The 22,236-nt window shown below is 43.0% G+C and overlaps 1 protein-coding gene across 1 annotated transcript in view; it reads left to right on the forward strand.

Moving 5' to 3' along the window:
• Window positions 1-22,236, forward strand: part of LOC147732751 (roundabout homolog 2-like) — a 1,033,034-nt gene that overhangs the window by 817,973 nt on the left and 192,825 nt on the right. Inside the window, exon 17 of the mRNA XM_086957318.1 lies at window positions 167-361. Within this exon, the coding sequence (XP_086813444.1) occupies window positions 167-361 (195 nt within the window). The remainder of the gene's footprint in view (window positions 1-166; window positions 362-22,236) is intronic.

Raw genomic sequence — 22,236 nt, forward strand, 5'->3', positions numbered from 1 at the left:
ACAGGATAATTACATCTGTAATATTGCATACCCCCTGAACCTTACTTTATGTCATATAACATTCATTCAATCAATCAATAAACTGTATTTGATCCATCGGGATAGACCATAAACATTCATTCAAAGTTGACCAACTGAGATGAATGTTTCCTGTGATTGTTTTCAGAGCATCCTATGGAACAGAACCTCTTTACTGTCAATAATGGAGACAAAAATGGCTTTGCAGAGCAGATCACTGATGTGGTCAAGCGACCAACGTTCATTGCAGGAACTGGTGCTGCATGCTGGGTAATACTGATGAGCTTCAGTATGTGGATCTACTGCCGAAGGAAGAAGAGGAAGGAGCTTAGTCATTACACAGGTGAAAAGCTAATCAGCTGGGCTCTGTGTGGATGGGATGGTAGACGTTCATGTTCATTTGCATTTAAATCATTATATAAACGATGGCACTGCGAAAGTCTGATATTTCAGCAATGTGCCCTTCATTTTTGGAACATGGATCTGAGATTTCAGATGTTCAAGCAAAGCATTTTATTTCCATGGAAATTGGTGGGAACTAGTGTTAATCTGGCAAAAGACACCTTATTTTCTATGTTTTCTATGTCATTAAATAGTTTGCACTTTATGTGATATTTATCCTAGAATACATTTGCTGCTGGTGCAAGAAGTGATTATGACATGTAAGACGTTGTTGATGTGGCACTAGGATAAACACATATATATTCCTATAAAATATTTGTTTAAAGCCAGCATTGCAAGCTATGATGATGCTCCACTAAAGTTGTGTTATTGTATGCAGCTTATGTACTGGTCAGTGTTCCCCCATTTCTTAACCTCCAGGTGAATTAGGCTCTCAGACAAACCTTTTCTCTGCCATTGTGGGTTTACTCAACAGAGGGGCTCAATGATTTTAAATGACTTTCCCTTACTATGCTCGTAAGCTTGGTGAAGTAGTTTGTATGTTGTTGGTTTCCCTATGGTGGTGCTCCCGAAGGGACTGGGTGATTCTTGCGACCTTCCTGTCTTACTTGTGTGTTTATTTTGTTATTGCCTGTCTCTGAAGGGAGGGGAAAGCTTGTAGGAGTGGTTTGGTCTTTCAGCCCTCCACCTACCTAATCCATGTCAGTGTTGTCTTTGTCTTTTGGAGTATCAAAGTATCACTCCGTGACTGAAAAGACATATGTTCAATCTAATATCTATGAGGAAGCATGTCAGAGTCTTTATAGTTTGGTGTTTGTGAACCTTCTGATTGTTGCATGTTATCTTTAACCCTGCTACTTCCTTATAGAGCTGATGTCACCATATTTGTTCCTTTTTGACCTGTAACTGAGACACATCCTTCTCTTCTCATCCAGCTTTTCCCTGTTCTAGTTACTTATCTTGTGTCTTTTGTCTGCCTTTTACTACACTTGGGCTGTGTCCTTTAAACCCATTGCGCCTGTCCCGGTCTCTCCCAGTTCTTTTGGCTAACAGATGCCTTGCATACACTGCTGCACAAAGCCCATCATATCTGTAAAAAGGAGCTGCACAACCAACTCTCTTCTGTGTGCAAGTTCTGTAGAACCAGCCCTGATCTTTATATTGTAGGATATATCAGCTAACATGACTATTGCACAGGGCAGGGTTGTGCGTTTCTAGGGCCTTTTGCAGCATTGATTGCTTTGCATGCAGACTGTTGTTTATTGGTTGTGGTGCAATCCATGGCAGGGTCTCCAAAGAGGAGATGAGTCTTGCAAACATCCAATCTGCCCTGTGTGTGTGTGTGTGTGTGTGCGTGTATACTCTGCACCACGTCAGTTTAGTTTGTCAATCATGGCTTCTCTGTCAGTGCCATTTGTTGCCCACTGTTAGTTTTTTGACACTATGCTGCACATGACGGTTACGATGACAGGTCCTTCTTGGGCTGTTTCCTTAAAAGAAAAATGCTTTTTAATGTCAAGCTATTGAGAAAGAGCTGGTGGAGAAACTGTCAGCTGTACACGCTTTCATTTCTACACATATTTGGGGAGTATGGGAAGACATAAGGGTTTAAGTAGGAGGCACACCCAATGATGAAGAGGGACTGGCCAACGCAATCAATGATCCCAGAACCACCTACCCTATGCTGAATGTCTTGTGCATTGTGGGGTATCTGCTATTGTGAGCCATCTGTTGTCTGTGCCCAACCAAGGTACTTTGGGTTGTGGTCTGCACTGGGAGTCAATTGGGCAATCTGGATGAGTCAGGCTGCAGATCTTGGTCCACTTGTCTCCACTCATTTTGCAAGAATAAATTAGAAGGAAGTGGAGGTTTGAAAGCACACATTCTCAACATTACAATTTAGTTTATCCAGGTGCCATTTGTAAAGTGGTGGGCTCTAGGCCCACATATTCATGGATAAAGGACACAGAAGCAATGGAATGGTACTGAAAAACTAGCCAGGAGCACGTCCACCCGGGCTCTTTTATTGGCAAGGTCACCTGACCTTTGACACCTGTGTGGGGTGGGTGTATGGGCCAGGCCTCGTGGGTGTGGCTGGTAAAACACTAGACTGTGTCCAGTGAGCCACAACATTCCTCCCAAATTTTATTAAAAACTAAAACAAAATAAAATCTTTGGGAAGAAATAAAAAACAACCTTAAAACAATGTAAGTCTCACAGCTTTGAGAGACAGTCCGCAGAACAGCTGTGGACAGGTGCATCTGGGAGAACCCAGACATCTCGGCATGCATCCATAATTTAATTGGGTACCTTTGCATCACATCAGTTGGGTGATGATCCACCTATGTAATGTTGATCAGTCCAGCCTGCTCTAGCTGTGATACAGTTGGTGATTCACAGTTTAAACTTGGTGCATCAGGAGAATCGGTGGTCCGTACTGAATGCTTGATGATGGTGCTGCTTGATCCACGGAAGACAGTCTTGGTGTACTGTGACCTGTTGGAAGTCTTGGTTATCAGGTCTGGCTACCTCCTAGGGCAAAGTCAAGTCCATCTCTCATGCTTGGGGGAAGCCCCTTGGTAGAGTTGCCACAGCCTGTGGGCTGCGTATGTGTCTACATCTGGAAAGCTGCAAAACCACCTTGGAGCCGTTATCTAGTCACTCGTGCAACATAAGGGATGGATGTGTCCTGGTCAGAACATGCTCTTGCTACCGGGATCTGGATGCAAGCCAGTTGAGCAGTTTGTCACTTATTCTTCAGATAGTCACTGGTGCTTCTTGTGACTTTGTATGGCAATGGTGCAGGACTCCAGCCTTGTTACTTGATGCTCCAGGGGTAGTAGTGATGCACCTGGCAAATGATAGAGTGGTTGCCATTAGATGACTTGTTCGACAAGTAGAAATGACTTGTATGGATGAAGGGTGACTGGAGGGACTTTGCACCCACATAGCCCATTGCATAGTTGGTGTGGCTTTTCTTCTTTGGCATGTGAGTTTGCAAGTAGGGATACAATTTACTTTAAGAAGTCTGTGACAGGTGGCTAGGCAGTCACACTGTGAAGTGTGGGGCAGGATCACTGTTTGCACTTGCAGGAGGCTTACATTCGATACTCCTGCTGAGCTGTCTCCCGTGACGTCACCACAGTGACTGGTTTGTGTTAATAGGTGCACTCCGGTAGTGGCACAAGTCCTCGTTATTATCCCCTTGTTAGTTTATCCTGTACACCCATGGTCATCCTTTCTTCAGTTTTGTTTTGTTATTTTTTTCAGTTTTCTGTTTCACGAACCAGACCTGAAGGTATTGGTGTGCTTTACATAAGCACTAGTTGTGTTACAGATGGACACATTAATTTTTATTAGGCACAGGGAGATTAAGTGATTTGCCCAGAATCACAGGATGTTGAGCATTCCTACAGAGACTCAACCCCGATTCCTCAGCTCTGAGATTAATTGCTCTAGTCCTTAGGCCACATTGTCTCCAAGGATTGTCACATTTCTTTCTCTCCATTTTTTTTTTCTTCGCAATGTGGCAACGTGACATGCTCTCTTCTTCCTCAGTTCTTGCTTGCAGTGTAATGTGGTATCCAGCCACATATCTTCTTTGCACATGCTGTTAAATGGCGACAGGCCATGTGTTGCCAGCTCTTCTCCCTGGAACCTCCTTCCAGCTCTGTTGTGTTGGTTGGACTGCGCATCTTCTCCTGTCACAGACCACTCTCAAGTCTGGTCCTGTCTGTAGGACTGGGGGTCTTCTCAGGCACGTCAGCCATTTCGCGGACAGCAGTAGAGGTAGGTGTGCTTTGATTGATCCGGTCTACAACCTCTTCCATAACTTTCTTCACCTCGACCAGGTATTCCGGATGCAACTAAGGATCGCCGTGGGAGATGAGTCTTCTCTCATTTATGTTGGTGGCAGCTTGCCACAGGGGGACGCGCGACTCTCCTTATGTCTGTAATGGACTGATGTGTGATGCAGTCTTAAGGAAGTGTTGGGGACCCTCCCTAAATAGTCTTAGGCCCCCGGTGGGGTGGTGCTAGTGCTGTTAGGTTGTAGATCCTGTCCTTCCTGCATTCAGGCTACATGGGCCCCTCCTCTGGGATTTCCTAGGGGCTTTACTCTGTAGATGGTGGGCAACCTTTCTTCCACCTCCTCTTCGCACAATGACATTGTTCTTGTGCCTCGCGACTGTGCTTTTGCTGCGCTGGGTCCTGCCTCGGTTCACTTGCGCCCGGTAGGGTTGGTCACTCTGTGTGACATTCTCCTTGATGAGCCAACAGTGGCTAGTCAGTAATGGTGTTAGACTTGACATCTTTTGGCATGTTCCCGAGAGTTTTTGCTGACTGCCCTCCCGGTTTTGACTCCGTTTTTGCTGGCGTAGTGTTTTTGCGCACTTTTCGCACTGCTGATCAGTGGTAAAGTGCAAGTGCTCCTGTGGTAAAGTATGTTATGGATTGGTGTTTCCATTATTGGCTGTTTGGTTTTCTTGTTAGCCCCTAGTAAAGTGCACTGAGTGTGCCAGGGCCTGGGAATCAAATGATACGTGTGGGCCTGCAGCACAGATTGTGCCACCCACGTGAGTAGCCCAGAAAAAATACCTCAGACCTGCAATTGCAGAGTCTGTGCACAGTTTGTAACTGTCATGTTGACTTGGCCCGTGCACACACTGGCAAGTCCCTAACCTTCCCTTTCCTTACATGTCAGGCACCCCTAAGGGAGGCCCAAAGTACCCCTGTGTGCAGTGTATGTGAAAGGTAAGACATGCCCTGGTGTGTGTGGCATGTCCTGATAGTGAATTACAGCCAATTTCGTTTTTCACTATTGCAAGCCACCTGTTCCCCATTGGACAGAATGGGAAGTTTGTTTAGAACATCTTATAAACACAACTGGCCCTGGGAACTAGGTGGGAAGATAACATTTAGTATGCCTGAACTCAGAATTTAACGATGCATCGTTTAGTAAAGGTGATTTTTACATTTTGTGTTTCAAAATACCGCTTTTAGGAAGTAGGTATTTTCTTGCCTAGTCATCCCATGTGCCTCTTTTGGAATGTGGACTGCCTGTCTGAGTTTTGGACGACAGATGGCTAGGAAGCAAGGGTGGCTCCCGATAGTCTAGGTAGGTCAGGAAAGGGCTGAATAGGCCTGGGCTGCGATGGGGCCTTGTCTGCCTCTGACAATGCCGTCCCCACCCCTGCCGGGAAATAACACCAGAGAAGGCAGAACTGGTTCTGGCTGGGCACAGACACCCTCTACCTAGAGGATCAAAGGATTTTTGGATACAAATACTGGGGCCCAGACCCCTGAAATGTATAACTCTTTTGGATCAAGAAGACTGCCAAGAAGAAGAGCTGGAGAAGCTGTGAGGGGGGACTACCACTTTACTGTGTCATTTGCTGTGTTGGCCTTCAGTGGCTGCTTCTGTCTTGGGCAGTGAAAGGACTGGACTGAACTTTCTGCAATCTACTTTTGTGAGTTTCTCCAAGGGCTTGAGGTAGAGCTTGCCCCCTGTTCAAGAAGTCTCAGGAACAGCAAAGAATTCAAGCTCTTCTGCCCTCAGCACTGGGGACTGTGTGTTTTGTGGTGCGACAGAAGAAAAGCAACTCGACGACGTCTACTATGCCGCTGCTGACTCCGTGTCCTGAAGGCACCTCATAAGGCACCGTTGCAGCGCCACACTGCCACCCTGGTCTCACCGACGATGCCTGCTGACGCCGCCACTGAGCCACTGCTCACATTACGACCTCTAGACACCGCACTCCATGCCGCCTCACTTCACGCCGAAGCCTGGGCACCTCAGAGAACAACGGTGTGATGTTGCACCGCCGCAACATCATACCGTTACCCTGGTCTCACCGACGATGCCTGCTGAGGCCGCCACAGAGCCGTTGCTCGCACCGTGACCTGGGGCACCGCACTCTGCACCGCCTCGCTTCACAATGCCGTCTTGGCCTTCCCGATCCCGCCACCCACAATGAAATCGACGCCGCTGCTTGTACCGTGGTTCAAGGGAACCACTCGTATAGTTACACGACGTACCACCCTCATCCCGCACCGCAGCCTTAGCCTACCGATGCCAGCACAATCGACTCCCGTTCGTCAGCCGTCAGCAGCGCTTCAGCAACGATTATGCATCTGCTTGCACCATGACCTGCCAGAACCGTGACGAACACCGCCTTCACCTCGCACCGCGACCCTGGTCTCACCGACGACACCATCTAACACAGCCACCGAGCCGCTGCTCGCACCGCGACCTGAGGGCACCGCACGCCACACCTCTGCATTTCGTACCGCAGCACCTGACGCCGGCTGACGCCAGCTCTCCTGATCCCATCTGAAAGGATCTTGACCTGCAATGCAAGTGACTTCAAGGGCTGGGCGCCCTGCATCTCTAACAGGTACTGCGTAGCTGGTCCGTGACGCTGCGACCAGCCTGAACTGTTGGGATTTGTTTGCTCATGATGCCGTGATAGCCCCGGACAGAGCTATCAACATCAAGGAACTGTTTTGAAAGCGTATTTGGATAACTGTATTGTGGATTCTCGTTTTTGGTCTTTTATATAAAAATATTGGCTATTTTTCTAAACTGGTGTGGTGTCCTTTTGTAGTGCTTACACTGTATTACTGTCGGTTACGTGCGAATGCTTTACACACTGCCTCTAAGATAAGCCAGACTGCTTGTGTCAACTACCAAGGGGTGAGCAGGGGTTATTTTAGGAGTGTAACTACCTTATCCTGACTAGGAAGAAGGGTGCCTACTTGGACAAAGGTGCAAGCCCTTGCCAACTAGAGACCCCCATTTCTAACAGCTGGGGAGACCGCTGGTGCAGCCTCTTCCGTGCAGCATCGCATCTTCTTTTCAGATATTTCTCTCTCTCCCGGGCTCCTGCCCATACTGTCAAGGTTCGGGGTGCAGACTTCGGTGCACCTCTGACTTCACGTTCTCGGTCCTTCTTCAGGGCGCCCTCTTCTGGCACTTTGTGTGCCTGTTATTCTGCCTTGTGGTGGTTTCCATTCACCACTGAGGTGTGTGGCATAATTTCCTAACTTGTGGTGGCCTTAGACAGTCACTAGGCACTCTGTGTGCCTGTTATTCTGCCTTGTGGTGGTTTCCATTCACCACTGGGGTGTGTGGCGTAATTTCCTAACTTCTGGTGGCCTTAGACAGTCACTAGGGGTACGCATGCACATCGCATATTCTCATGCTCTTCATGGGACTTGCTGCTTGTCGACTTGGCTGATTGACGCTTTATGTCCTTGGCTTCAACTGGAGTCTCGGAAGCCTTCCTGGCTGAGGCAGCTTTGGGCTACTTGAATGCTCTCTGCTGGGGTTTACTTCTCTGGCTCTTGTGCCTCACAGACTCTTGCTGAGATGCCTTGCAGGGATACAAATTACTCTTCATGTCCTGTGGTTTCATTGACACCACCTGCTGCTAGGCGGTGCTGCAGCCATCTCAACTGTCAGGCCACGGCAGCTTTAAGCTTCTTGGAGCACTCCCTTTGCATGGGTGTACAGTCTTTCCCTTAGTTTGGGACAGGGCACTGTCACTGTGGTGTAGTGTAGTTCCTATATCCCTGATAGGCTCTGCGCATTGGAATAATATACACTATAGTTTTGACATAGGACTGAGGTCAGTATGTCTCTATCAAGTACATTAAACTTAATTACTTGTGTGTGCTAGCTAACTCAGAGGTCACTGGAAACTTTCTCAAATGAACAAGAAGGGTTTAGTTACTGACAACCGCATACACATGACAACTTTGTTTGCCTTAGAGTCGGAACAACATCTTTAAAGTCGTGGGAAAAATAGATAACTGTTTCACTCAGTCAATCGTGCATGCTTTGTTTCTACAGATTTGCACAGAAATAGAGAGACAGGCGTTTCAATAAAAAGGGTTTATTGACCAGTCTTATTTCGCATGCAGGAGATATGAACTGCTACAATCGTAAGACAGAATGCGAAGTATAAAATGTACAGCGTTAGCAGTAAAATAAAATAATACTGTAATAGCATGTCTTGTAGCTATGACATATATTTATTAAAATATAGACATAAATAACACAGGCTAAAATACTCATCTGATGCTTCTAAAATAATCCTACCCCAGTGTACCTAACCTAAGTGCAGTACGAGGGAAAAGTAGGTGCTGTCTTAGTCTGGTTTAGTTATGCCAAGAGTTGCCAAAAGTTTCTCTAGGTTCTAATTGGCTCCATACCTTAGAATGAGAGAGGTTGGTATCTCTTTCCCGGGACTCGATCTCGAACACCCCGCAAGGGGAGTCAGAAACACTGAAGCTGGATTCTCGGTGAAGAGGATGACAGCGTCTGGTCAGTGCGTCAGTTGGGGACTTGACTTCTTTCGGGACTTGCTGTGGCGAGCTGCCTCATGTAAGTAGGTAGCCAAAGCGCACCGTGCCTTGCCTTAGCAAGTGAAGGCATATGTATACTCTTAAGAGTCTGGTTTTCCTAGAACTCGTTGTGACGAAGAGGATCGGATGTAGTTGACCATGCCTGTATTTGGGTAGCATGAGCAATACCTAAATAAGGACTGGATTTCTATGCCTAAATAAGGGGCAATGTGAATGTGAATCGGGAATTCTAAATCTAAATCGACACACAACAGTGGAGACATCTGTGCTGAAGGAAACAGGTGTTCTCCACCTGCTGTAAGGGGGGGACGTAGTAACATCTTCTGAATAATTTCAATACCAGGAATAATATATGTTATATTCTTTATTATGAACCCCTGCATAGTACAGTCCCTGTGTCAGCTCCCAGCAGCCTCTGCCCTTACATTCTATACCAAGCAAGATATACACAGAACTCTGGAACAAGGAACAGCTACAGGATTCTACATAATAACTACATTCTGATTATTGATTACACCTCTACAACACAATCCCCCCATTTTTCTTTTAAAAAAAAAGCTTTACAGACAATAAGGCATTGTCCACAATAAAAGAAAGATTGAGAGAAGAAAAAAAAAAGAGAAAAAAAAGGAAATGAATTGCATAAACATTAATTTTATCATTTTTGTTTTCATAATAACTATTGTATAAATGGTTCTCACATTGGAAGAACAACCTGGATCATCTTAATTCATTTTCTGAATAGGTCGTTTACCAAATCTTCTTCTGACTTATTGGAATTCACATCATTTTTATCACTCAAAACATCTCCAACTTTCTTTTCCTGCTCTTCATTAACTATAGGACATGGTTCATTTAACCACCAGTAGTTAGTATACTATTTAACTCTGACATCATCATTCTTACTCCTACCTCCTGCCAATTCTAAACAACTCATATGCTATACCTCACCATTTTCGAAAACAACAGTGTTGTTTCTCAATTAAAAGATTCTCTTGGGTTCACTAAACTTACTCTATCCTTTAGCAACGTTTCTCGCTCTTTTGACCTGCACCCATTGACCAGCAAGTACATTTACTGGTATTGTACCATGCTTATCATCATAATACAATTTGTTCCTATTTTGGGAATTTGTTGCATCGGATTTAACTTTGTTCAGATAACACTTCAACATACCACTGTGTCTCCTCCAAACTATGCTTGTTTTGGAGAATGGACTCTTCCTCTCATAAGGGGAAATTGACTTTTCCCCAAAGAACTATGAGGGGTTACTCTATAAGCCCAAATCATTGTCTTTAATTCATTTTCCCGACAGACACCAGATTTGTCAGAAAGTAGTAAAATTCCTTTTGTCACTCTATTTATTCTCTCAACAATTCGATTTCTACTTTGATGATAAAGAACAGTGAATTTTTGATTAATGCCAGAAACCATAAGAAATTCCACCATTTCTTTATATTTGAACTGTACTCCATTATTGGTGAGAATGAATGCAGGAAAACCTTCTTGTAAAAATACATTGTGTTGGAATTCTATTACTGTTTGGTATCTACTTTATCTACAGTGCTTAATTCACACCATCTTGAAAACGTATCAATAATGACTAAAATGTTTTTAGTGCTGCCATCCTTCCAGTTAATAGGTCCCATGATGTCTAAAGCTAATTCAGTTTTATATCAAAGTGGAGGGAAGAGGATTAGAGGTCCATTCAGTTCCCCTGGACAGATACGCGATAATCAAAAATAGGATGGACACTGGTATCTACAAAACCATTGGTTTGTATTCGAAAACCCTCATAGACATCCTGGTTTTATCGTTGCGGTGTATCTTTTATCCGCCCCCTCAGGAGTCATGGAGTATTCATAGGGTAGTCGATTAACGTGCTGGATGCCTACCTCACCCGAGGCTACCTCCGGTATAGGTAGAAGTGTCCAGAGATACTGGAAAAGGATAAAAATGGGATAAAAATAGTGTCTCACCTAAGAATTTATTTATTAGAAAAAAGAGGGGTAGGCACTATTGCTAAAAGAAAGTGCGATATGATGGTAATCGTGTTACTAGATTACTGCATGTCTTGAAAAATGTGTCAACATGTTTCAGCTCTCTTGGCCCAGCCGGGTCTACAGAGCTTTCGTCAGGACAAAACATAAACGTAAAAAGGATAGAAGTTTTTAACTCACACCACTTGTGTAGTTTTGATGATAAGTATAGACAACTTATACTTAGATTCCCTGTGCTGTGGAAACAAAAGCCAACAAAATCCATTATATATGTGGCTCCAGACGTGAGGTGAGCAAGCATACATGTTGAGATTACATGTGGAGCACAAATCTCCTCATTAGAAGCGTACGCCATGCTAGTGGCATTAATACCGTGTCGAGAAAGGAAAGGATTAAAAACAAGGTCTAATACAGGAAGTACATTCGGGATTGCAACGTGTGCGATGTTATATTATATAAGACCCACTAAAGTAGGGGGTCCTGTGTTGGTAGAACTCATTGTGGACGGGATTTTAAACCCTTAGTCTAGTGATCTAATTACAAAACACTACAACACGGTGCAGTATAAATACCTGTATTGAGCTCAATGGTAGCTTCAACAGGGGTCGGAGAGTCGCTTGTGGTCTTTGCTGTAGTGGTACAAATGGGCCCGCTGTGTTAGTAAAAACGGTTAAGGGTCTTACCAGATAGTAGAGATCAGGTCCTGCTGCCATTCTTACCCACGAGGTTCGGCGCTGTGTCCCCTGTGCTGACTCTGCCCCTGGCTATGGGTGTGTCTTGTTTACCCCTTCTTTTAAAATGGGCTTAGACATAGAGAATGGACTACTTACGTTCGTTGTGGACATTTTCCACACAACATCAAACATTTGATCCTGTATAACACCGAATGTGTACTTTTTCTTGTATCGGGAGGCAACCATCTTACATGGAGCTTCTTTGCCCGCAAGTAGTCCATAGTGGGTCTTATATAAATATAACATCGCACACGTTGCTATCCCGAATGTACTTCCTGTATTAGACCTTGTTTTTAATCCTTTCCTTTCTCGACACGGTATTAATGCCACTAGCATGGCGTACGCTCCTAATGAGGAGATTTGTGCTCCACATGTAATCTCAACATGTCTGCTTGCTCACCTCATGTCTGGAGCCACATATATAATGGATTTTGTTGGCTTTTGTTTCCACAGCACAGGGAATCTAAGTATAAGTTGTCTATACTTATCATCAAAACTACACAAGTGGTGTGAGTTAAAAACTTCTATCCTTTTTACGTTTATGTTTTGTCCTGACAAAAGCTCTGTAGACCCGGCTGGGCCAAGAGAGCTGAAACATGTTGACACATTTTTCAAGACATGCAGTAATCCAGTAACACGATTACCATCATATCGCACTTTCTTTTAGCAATAGTGCCTACCCCTCTTTTTTCTAATAAATAAATTCTTAGGTGAGACACTATTTTTATCCCATTTTTATCCTTTTCCAGTATCTCTGGACACTTCTACCTATACCGGAGGTAGCCTCGGGTGAGGCAGGCATCAAGCACATTAATCGACTACCCTATGAATACGGCATGACTCCTGAGGGGGCGGATAAAAGATACACTGCAACGATAAAACCAGGATGTCTATGAGGGTTTTCGAATACAAACCAATGGTTTTGTAGATACCAGTGTCCATTCTATTTTTGATTATCGCGTAAAGCTAATTCAGCCCAAGGCAAATTTGGGCCTTTTGTGATTTATCCGCAACTTCACAATTTAGACAAGATCTTACAACTTCCTCAATGTCACTAGTATTGATCTTTGAGTCTTCTTTTTGTACGCAATATACTAGAATGACCTTCATGACATAAGTGTATAATTTTGTTCTTTGTATCCTGAGGGGAATACTCCTTTCCGCCTTCAAAAGTAAATTTTCTGAAATAGTTAATTTGTCTCTCACTTCCCAAAATCCTCATGAGTCATCTTGAATGCTTCTCCTGTCGGAATTGCACCACCCCTCAATCACTTTGGATTTACCTTTGGTCAATGTGGTATCCTCCTTATCAGCATTCCACCATTCATCATTGGTTATGCTATCATGTAATTAATTTACTTGGAAAACATTAGCAACAGAAAAATCATTCCATGAATAATGTCAATTTTTGTTAAAGATAATGCTAACCTGCTATGACAATCCACGGTAACATCCTTTGCTTTAGGGACATACTGAATGTCAAATAGTAATTCCTGTAATCTCATTGAGAATCTGGCAATTCTAGCTGTTGCTGTGTCTAAAACTTCATTGGTTAACAATTTTGTGAGGGTTGTATGGTCAGTTCTTACCATACATTTTCTCCTCCACAAATATTTTCGAAAATGCTCTAATGACCAAACAACTACCAATTTCTCTTTTTCAATAACATAGTATTTCTCTTGTTAGGGTGAGTGATCTGAAAGCAAACTCAATGACTACTTCCTATTTGTCATCATTTAACATGTTAAGTACTGCACCCAACCCTTTGCAACTAGCACCAGTAGTATCCATGGTGTGTGCATTAGGATTAAAACCTTGCAAATGAGGTGCATTGCAAATAGTGTCCATGAAAGAACAAAAGGCCTGCTGACACTCATCTGACCATAAGAAGCTGACTTTGTTTTTCAGTAAACTCCTCATGACGTGAGTTTTCTCTGAACACTTATGCACATATTTTGAAAATAATTCAACTAAGCCCAAGAATGACCTTAAGTCATCCTTAGATTTAGGAGCTGGAGTGTCAACAATTGGCTTAACATGTTTTGCCTTTGGTTTGATCCCTAAGCTACTAATTTCATGTCTTAAATAAGTTACATTTGTTTTAGCAAATCTGCATTTTTGAACTTCAGCAGTAAGACTTCTTTGATTAAGTACATATAATACTTTTCTTAATCTTTCATAATGCTCCTGTACATTACACCCCATTACAAGAATATCATCTAGGAACTAAACTGTCTCCGGCATATCACAAAAACATTGCCACATGAGTCTTTGAATGACTGCAGCCATAGAGGCAAAACCAAAAGGCATGCAGCAAAACTGATGGCAACTGAATAGGGTGCAAAAAACGTTCACTTCTACTAGAAGGATGCAAAACAATTTGGTGATATGCCGAGGAAAGTTCAATGCTGGAAATCCCTTTAGCTCCACAGGTCATGACAGCATTTCACTAAATTTTGGCAATCGGAATTGGTCGATCACAATGCTGTCATTGAGACTCCCGAGGTCTACACATAGACACATTTTTCCATTAGCACGTCTTTTAATCACTAATAGAGAAATCCATTTAAAGACTTAGATAGGTTTGATAATGCCAGTTTATTGTAACTAATTTAGTTCCCTCTTTACTCATCTCTAACAATTATGGTAATATTTGTGTATTTTTGGTACTGCATTGGTTTTTACTCTAATACGATGAGGTAATCCCATACGTTTACTCACTTTACCACTGAATGCATCAGGGAATTCATTAACAACCCAATTCTTTGTGTTGTCACCTTCACATGCAATAAGAGCTTGCTCTGCACTGTTGGGGTCAAGAATGATATGTAAATCCCATTGGTCTTTCTAACCAAAAGCGGATAGACCCTCGGCAGCTACATACAATTTACATGAACCTCCACTATTCTTGAACTAAAAATTAGCAATCGATAACCCAACCTGTCTATTTTATATCCTGTGAAACTTTCTGGAAGAACATCAGTAGGTTCAAGATGTGAGCCAATGACTCCCATAAATTTACTTTCCCAAAAAGTGTGCACAATAATTGTAAAGGGTGTACCTGAATCCGCAGCAACCTGCCAAAGAATGCCTCCAAAATTTATTGTACACGTTGATTTGTTTCTGTCGGAATTTTTGATGTTGAGAACAACACTTTTCTTTTTACCTTCCTTGTAAGAAAGCATCTGAGCAGAATCATCCAAATCATCAGAGGAATTTGAGTCAGTTTAAGTGAGGCAAGAAACCCAAATATTTTACTTCCCTTTTCTTCTGCAAAACTTTGCAAAGTGAGCTACAATATTACATTCCAAGCATTTTGCTGGTTTGGCTGGATATCTTTCAATCTAGCATGGTGTGCTTTACTACCACAACTGTAACAAGAAAAAGTTGCTGTTTCAATTTGCTTTTCTTTGATCATGGGCTTCATCAGATTATTGCAATTACATTTGTTCCTTGCGTATCTGCTCCTTTCTTTTCTTTCCCCTGAAATATTGTTAACCATAGGGGAATCATTCTGCGTAGAAATTGCTTTGGAGCTCCTCTCAGATAATTCTGCTTTTTCACCAAAGCTATGATGTCCTTTAAGCTATCGTACCTTCAGTGCAAAGTCTATCTGGAATTCCTTTTTTTTAGTGCAAACCACAATCTGGTCTCAAATGAATTCATCATACAACACTCCAAATTTGCACGTAGCTGCTAACGTTTTGAGAGCAGAAACACACTCTTCAATTGATTCATGCTGTTGTTGCATCCTTTTAAACAAAGCATGTCTCATATAACAACAATGCACACCCTAGGCGAGTAATGTTCACATAAATCTAAAATGGCACATTTAAAACCATCTATTTCACCAGCACGTTCGGTTTTTGCATTTGGTTGTAGACTCCTAAGCCTTCAGGACTAAACAATGCTAAGAATAATGTTTTCCCTTTCTGGAGTCAATATACTACTGTCTTCCATAGTAGCAATATAGTTAAAAAAAGGTATTCCTTCCACTGAATCCATTTTATGATAGGATCACCAAGACTAGTTAAAAATTATTTTGGCGTGTTCAAGGTAATGCTCACATTTGCATTTACTGTACTCGTGGTAGTAGATATAACATTGGTATCCATAGTGGTAATGATGGAAACAGAAACACTAAAAACAAGAATTGTAAACAACAAAGTTCTTTTAAGTATGAATATAATGTTAATACTTGCCGTATGCAATCTTCAAACAGTTAAATGAGACTTAAATGAAGAAGTACTTTTCAGGAGAAAACGTAACTAAAGCGGTGTGCAGTTACTGTGCTGTATTTCCTTGTATTGGGAACACAACACCCGATCAAGATGGCGGCACCCAAGGTCACGCTGTGTGACCTCGTAACATCCTCTGCTCGACTCAAAATGCACAGCCTCGGGAAGCATGGCTGCGCTCAGAGAATTGGCGGGGAAGACCTTTCAAATCCTGCTCGAGTGGGAACGGGCCATACATTGCTCAAGGAGGTATGTTTTTAAATGTGCACAAATCCATTTCAGGTGGCTTGAGCAGCACCAACAGCCTTGTACAGAAAACAAAAAAGTATCACCAACCTCAAGCAATGCGTAGGGGAACGTAGCTTCCCGGTTTAAGTTGAAATGTTGAAATCCTTAACGAAACCTCTCGATTTTAAAGGCGATTGCAGAAATCGGCAACAGGCATAGGGATAGAAGGAATTCAATCCGAGTGAAGGCTCATCCAAGAAGTCAGTCCAGGGGTTGATAACTGTCTTGTCTCCAAATTAATGCAGTAACATCTTCTGAATAATTCCAATACTAGGAATAATTGTAATTATCTTCTTTATTATCAACCTCTGCATAGTACAGTCATGCATCAGCTCCCATCAGCATCTGCCCTAACATTCTATACAAAGAAAGATATACACAAGATTCTACTTATTAAACACATTCTGCATATTGATTACACATCTACTACAGGGGTGTACAACACTTACAGTGCTGTTCAACAGGGCAAGCTCTTCCGCTGATAATCTCCACTGCTGCCTGCTCTTGGTGGGGGTTCTCTTCATGCCACTTACATTTGGCAGCAGTTCAGGGTAGGGTGACTGACCGTCCGTAAATTTCACAGACTGCCCGTTATTTGGGCCTCTTGTCCGTCAGGAAGTCTTTCACGGACGCCTTTTGTCCGTAATTCTGGCGTTGGTGCAAGCTGTCCCCCCTGCAAGCAGCATGAGAGTTCTAACTCTTACTGCAGGGGAGGCAGCTCGCCCTGCTGTGAACTGATAGGCCTGCAGCAGCCCCTCTTGAGACAGATTGCTATCGGCCATTATCATTCTGTTGTCTGCCTGATTATCAAACACAGAATGATAATGGGACCCTCTGTATACATACAGCATTTGCTGGGCTTCATCCTGCCAGAGATCTTCATACAGTGAGGCCTTTTGTCCTGAAGTTTTGTCCTGAATTTTGACCTCCTGTGCTGAATTTTTGTCCTGAATTTTGACCCTTTGTCCTGAATTTTTACACTAACCGCCCTGAATTCGCACCCATGTCAGTTGCTCACCCTACTTCAGGGTCATACTCTTTTGACTTGCTGTTTTTGTTCAATTTGGTGCCAAATGTGGAAACGGCCACTAAATGGCGCTGCAGTACCTCTGTTCATAGGCACTGAAAGTCTTTACTGAAACTGCGGGCCATGTAGCTCTAAAATGCAGAGAGGGAAGGATACTGTTGCTTTTGCAGGCATTCCAAAAAGCTCCTTGGGGGCACTGTGGTCCATGTATTGATTCACGCTCGGTGACTGGGGCGCTTTACCTATGCACAATTAATGAACCCGACTCACTTACTTGTCTTGTTGTGGTTTACTGAGCTACCGCACTTCAGACACTGTGCCAGTGCTAAAGGAGCTTCATTGGTTCTGTAGGCCATGACTTTCTTTGCATATTTTGTTTAGTGTTTTTGTTCAACATGGCAGGGCCAGGGTGTAGGTGGGTGTGTGCTTCAGTCCTTTTAGGAGTACCTGGTAAAACACCAGACCGTATCCAGCAGGACACAACACCATTGATTTATTGTGGGAGAAGGAAGTCGACCAGGACTTGTCATATTGACCATTTATAGCTCGCAATTCCTGTCTAAACATCACATGCAGTATGCACATCCATACATATGTTACAAAAACACACACACAACCTCTGGGAGATTCACTGGTTGGAAGAAAATGATGAGCATCACTCACTAAGCACAATGAAAGCTTAAGACTAATCAATCAGATTTACATTGAGAGGAAATGTAATGGTTGAAGCAGGAGTTGTTTTCTGCGGGTAGATTTATTAAGGGGTGATGTATTTAGTAAAATGCTATAAGTATTGGCTACAGGTTGATGCAGCACAAGTAGTGTTGAGGATAGAGCTGATTATGTGATAAAGTGTGAAGCTGATTGTGTTGCTTTTTGGTTGAGCAGGTGATGGAAGGTGGGGGCCAAATACTAGCTATTGTTTACAGGTTGAGTTAGGAAGTGTTGTCCATGAGCAGAGTGTGAAGGTCCTGGATTAAAACGTGGTGTATTACTTTCTGACAGAACATGTGTGTAGTATTTCAATTGTATTTTCCTCATTGGCAATGCCTTTTCTTTACCACCCGTCTTTGATATGGTATTTTCTGTTGAATGTTCAAATGAGATTCTGACAGTTTAAGTCAGTTGGTGCTTCACTTCTGTCAGCTGTTGTCGTTTTGGACTAAGTAGCTCCTGTTTCATAACAGACAAAAAGTATATATTTAACATACCTGTTTTCTGTGTTTGGAGATTACTACATCATTTTGTTGGCGACGATTGCCAGGAGCTGCAAAAATCAACTTTGGATTCCAACGGGTGTGTGCAAGCAATCAAAGTTTTTGGCTGGTTTGGGGAGGATCAATGACATCAAAATTATAATTTTCAGATCTGTTTTGAGGCAGTGCACATTGATGGTCATCATTTATGTTTAAGGCACGTTTTCTATAGTTACTATGGCATCATCAGGCCTATATATATATATATATATATATATATATATATATATATATATATATATATATATATATATATATATATTACCTACTGGCGGTCGCCAGTAGGTAGTTATAGTTAGGATAATTTTCAATGTTAAATCTCAACATTCTATTTTGAATAACTTTGGCGCCGGTTGACGAATCTGCCTGAAATTTTCAGGAAAATGGTCTCATGGCGGTCCGGTCCTTCCCTGAAAGTTTGGGGGGGATTCGTCAAGCGGGGGCCGAGATAAAAGGGGGGTCCCAAAACGCGTTTTCCCCATGTTAATTTCCATAGGGCGGTCGATTTCACTTTTAGCCCGAACGGCTGAATGGATTTCCACCAAACTTGGCAAAATTGTAGGGACTGGTAGCCCGATGTGCCTTTGCTATGTCTCAAGATATGTGCTCCAGTGGATTTTGAGTAATTTAGGTTCAAAAAAATATATATATCTATAGGCGCTCTCCCGTGCGCGCACCGGAGTGCGCTCCAGGCGCGACACGCGACTTGCGCGCAGGAAGCTGATTGGATCTCAGTTGTCTGTAAACATTCTAAACAGTGCGGAGCGGCCGCCATCTTGTGTCTCGGTAAAATCGAGACACAAGGGGTTTGAAAAAAAAAGGGGCAAATGACCATAAGGGGGAAGAGTAGACCCCCTCTGACCCCCTAGGTTTGATGTAGGGACTAAAATAGGGTCCTGCAGGGCATTAAAAATTTTTTTTCGTTTTGCGCGGGGGAAGCGCATGGTACGCGCACCGGAAGCACGGGGAAAATCCAGGACCATATTTATGAAGGCCTTGCGCTGTTAGTTTTGCGCTTCCTGTGCGTCAATTTTTGTGACGCACCAGCGGTGTAAAAAAATGCGCATTGTTATGCAATATTTAAAAAGTGACGCATCTATCTAGATGCGTCACTTTTTAAATATAGTGCAACGAGGTACATTTTATTACACTGCTGGTGTTATGCGTCACTTTTCTGTGCGCACTCCTTATGACATTCCAGATGTGTCATATTTAATGTATGACGAATCATGTTGCAGATACAATATGGCGCAGAGTTTTAAAAAGTGACCCATGTACCTAGATGCGTCACTTTTTAAAAATAGCGTCAGGTATAATGTATGCAGAGGGGGTGTTCTCCCGCAAAAAGCTTTGTAATAGCGACGCAGTGAAATCTTTGAGATTTCACTGCGTCAGTTTTAGGATGCTGTTGCGTCAAAATCTTGTGCCTGCTTTACAGCAGGTGTTAGACTGAGGCAAGACCTTTCATATGCTGCTTTCCCCATTTGAAAGGACACATTACTGGAGTTGCGTCACTTTTGTGACGCACTCCAGCAATGCGTTACTTGGAATGTCATAAGGAGTGCGCACAGAAAAGTGACGCATTGCACCAGTAGTGTAAAAAAATGTGTTGCGTTGCGTTATATTTAAAAAGTGAGGTATCTAGGTAGATGGGTCACTTTTTAAAATCAAGCGCCACATTATATCTGCGTGAGGTATAATGCATGCAGAGGGGGTGTTCCCCCACAAAAAGCTTTGTAATAGCGACGCAGTGAAATGTTTGAGATTTCACTGCGTCACTTTTAGGATGCTGTTGCATCCTTTAAATATAGTGCAACGAGGCACATTTTATTACACTGCTGGTGTGATGCGTCACTTTTCTGTCCACAGTCCTTATGACATTCCAGATGTGTCATATTTAATGTATGACGAATCATGTTGCAAGGAGTTACAGATACGTCAGTATTTCTGACATATGTGTAAACATAAAAGTGATGCGAGGCCGGCGCAAAATTTTGACGCAATAGCATCCTAAAAGTGACGCAGGGAAATCTCATAGATTTCAGTACGTTGTTATTACCAAGCTTTTTGCGAGGGATTGCCCCCTCTGCATACATTATACCTGATGCAGATACAATATGGCGCAGAGTTTTAAAAAGTGACCCATGTACCTAGATGCGTCACTTTTTAAAAAATAGTGTCAGGTATAATGCATGCAGAGGGGGTGTTCCTTGCAAAAAGCTTGGTAATAATGACGCAGTGCGTCACTTTTAGGATGCAGTTGCGCCAAAATCTTGCGCCTGCTTCACAGCAAACCTTTCACATGGTGCTTTTTCCATGTGAAAGGACACATTACTGGAGTTGCGTCACTTTTGTGACGCACTCCTGCAATGCGTTACTTTTGTGTTTACAGATATGTCAGAAATACTGACATATCTGTAACTCCTTGCGAATTGATTAGTCATATATTAAATATGACATATCTGGAATGTCATAAGGAGTGCGTCCAGATAAGTGACGCATCGCTATTTTCACGTAGCGATGCGTCACTTTTCAGAAATGAGGCCTCCAGTTTATTCACTGTGTCATAACTTTCTTTTCTAACACTCACCTTCTTTCAGTCCTCCTACTTCACTTCCTTTCACCTCTCATACCTTTCTGTTCTTTCTTACTCATTCTCCTTTCAATTATCAATGCACTATATTTCACTTACTCTTCATTTTTTAAGATTATAGCTCTTTGATGAGAATTGGAGGTAGTTCTGAAAAGAACTTTTGGTTTTCTTCTTTTAACTGAAGAGGAACAAAAACAGGGAATAGAAACTGCTCAACAGGAGCAAAAAGAAAAGAAAAAAATTAGGGGTGGGAAGGGCAGTGATGGTTCTCCAATGCCCGAACCATGAGCAGGACACTTTGCTCCCCATAGGTGAGGAGTTGATTGCAGTATCTGCATCTGACGACCCCATGGTTGAATGCAGGTTGAATGTTTGCTACCTGCCCCTGAGATTGTTCTCTTCCAGAAGAAGTTGCTCCTCCTGTTGATGTAGAGGCCCCATCTCTGGGAACCTCCTGTGCCAGAGCCCTGACACTTTCACGGGCAAAATTCTGGGGGTGCCTCCTCTCCACATGGCGAATCATGGTGAAGTTGCCAAAAGAGTATTTTTTTTGGGGGTTACCCCGTGACAGGACCTGTTTGCAGATCCTGCACTCTACTTTTGGTGCATTCACCTTCTTCTGGCCTTCTGGAAACTTAAAAAATTTCCAGATGAAATGTTCCTTCACCTTTGGGGTAGGAGGCTCTTCATCAATGAAATCATTGGAGTCATCTTCACTGCTGGATGGTCTGGCAGCCATGATGAATCCAGGAATATGGAGCAGCAAAAAAGGCAGGTCTTTCAGTCACAAAAGTGAAAGAAGAAGTGAAGGAAATGGGTGGGGATTTCATTCATTGTAAAAAAAAACTGTTAGCAACCAATGAAAAGTGTTATTTTAGGGTCACATGACCCGACGCGTTTACGCTGCGCGCTCCGGTGCACTTCCGGGTGCGTTTACGCTGCGCGATCGTAGGCGCTTCCGGGGCGCAAACGTGGCGCGATCGTAGGCGCTTTTGCGTGCGTTTAGGCGCCGCGCACGTAGGCGCTTCCGAGGGCACGTACGTTGCGCGCCGAAGTGACGTCATCAATCTTTAATAGAAATGCATAATCATTTTCCATATTAAAAAAAACAAATTTTATTTGTATGGTACGAAATGTTTTGCATTATTATTAACTTTTCATTCATATTTTTTTTTCACGAACGACAGTTGCGCTCTGGGTGCGCTTTCAGATGAGCTCTCGGAGAAGCTTACAGGAGAGCTTAGCTGAAAGCTTCCCGGAGCGCGCACCCAGAGCGCAAAAGAAAAAAATTATAAAAAAAATGAATACTTAAA

The sequence above is a fragment of the Lissotriton vulgaris genome, chromosome 2_1 (assembly GCF_964263255.1).
Source record: "Lissotriton vulgaris chromosome 2_1, aLisVul1.2, whole genome shotgun sequence".
Taxonomy (NCBI): Eukaryota; Metazoa; Chordata; class Amphibia; order Caudata; family Salamandridae; genus Lissotriton; species Lissotriton vulgaris.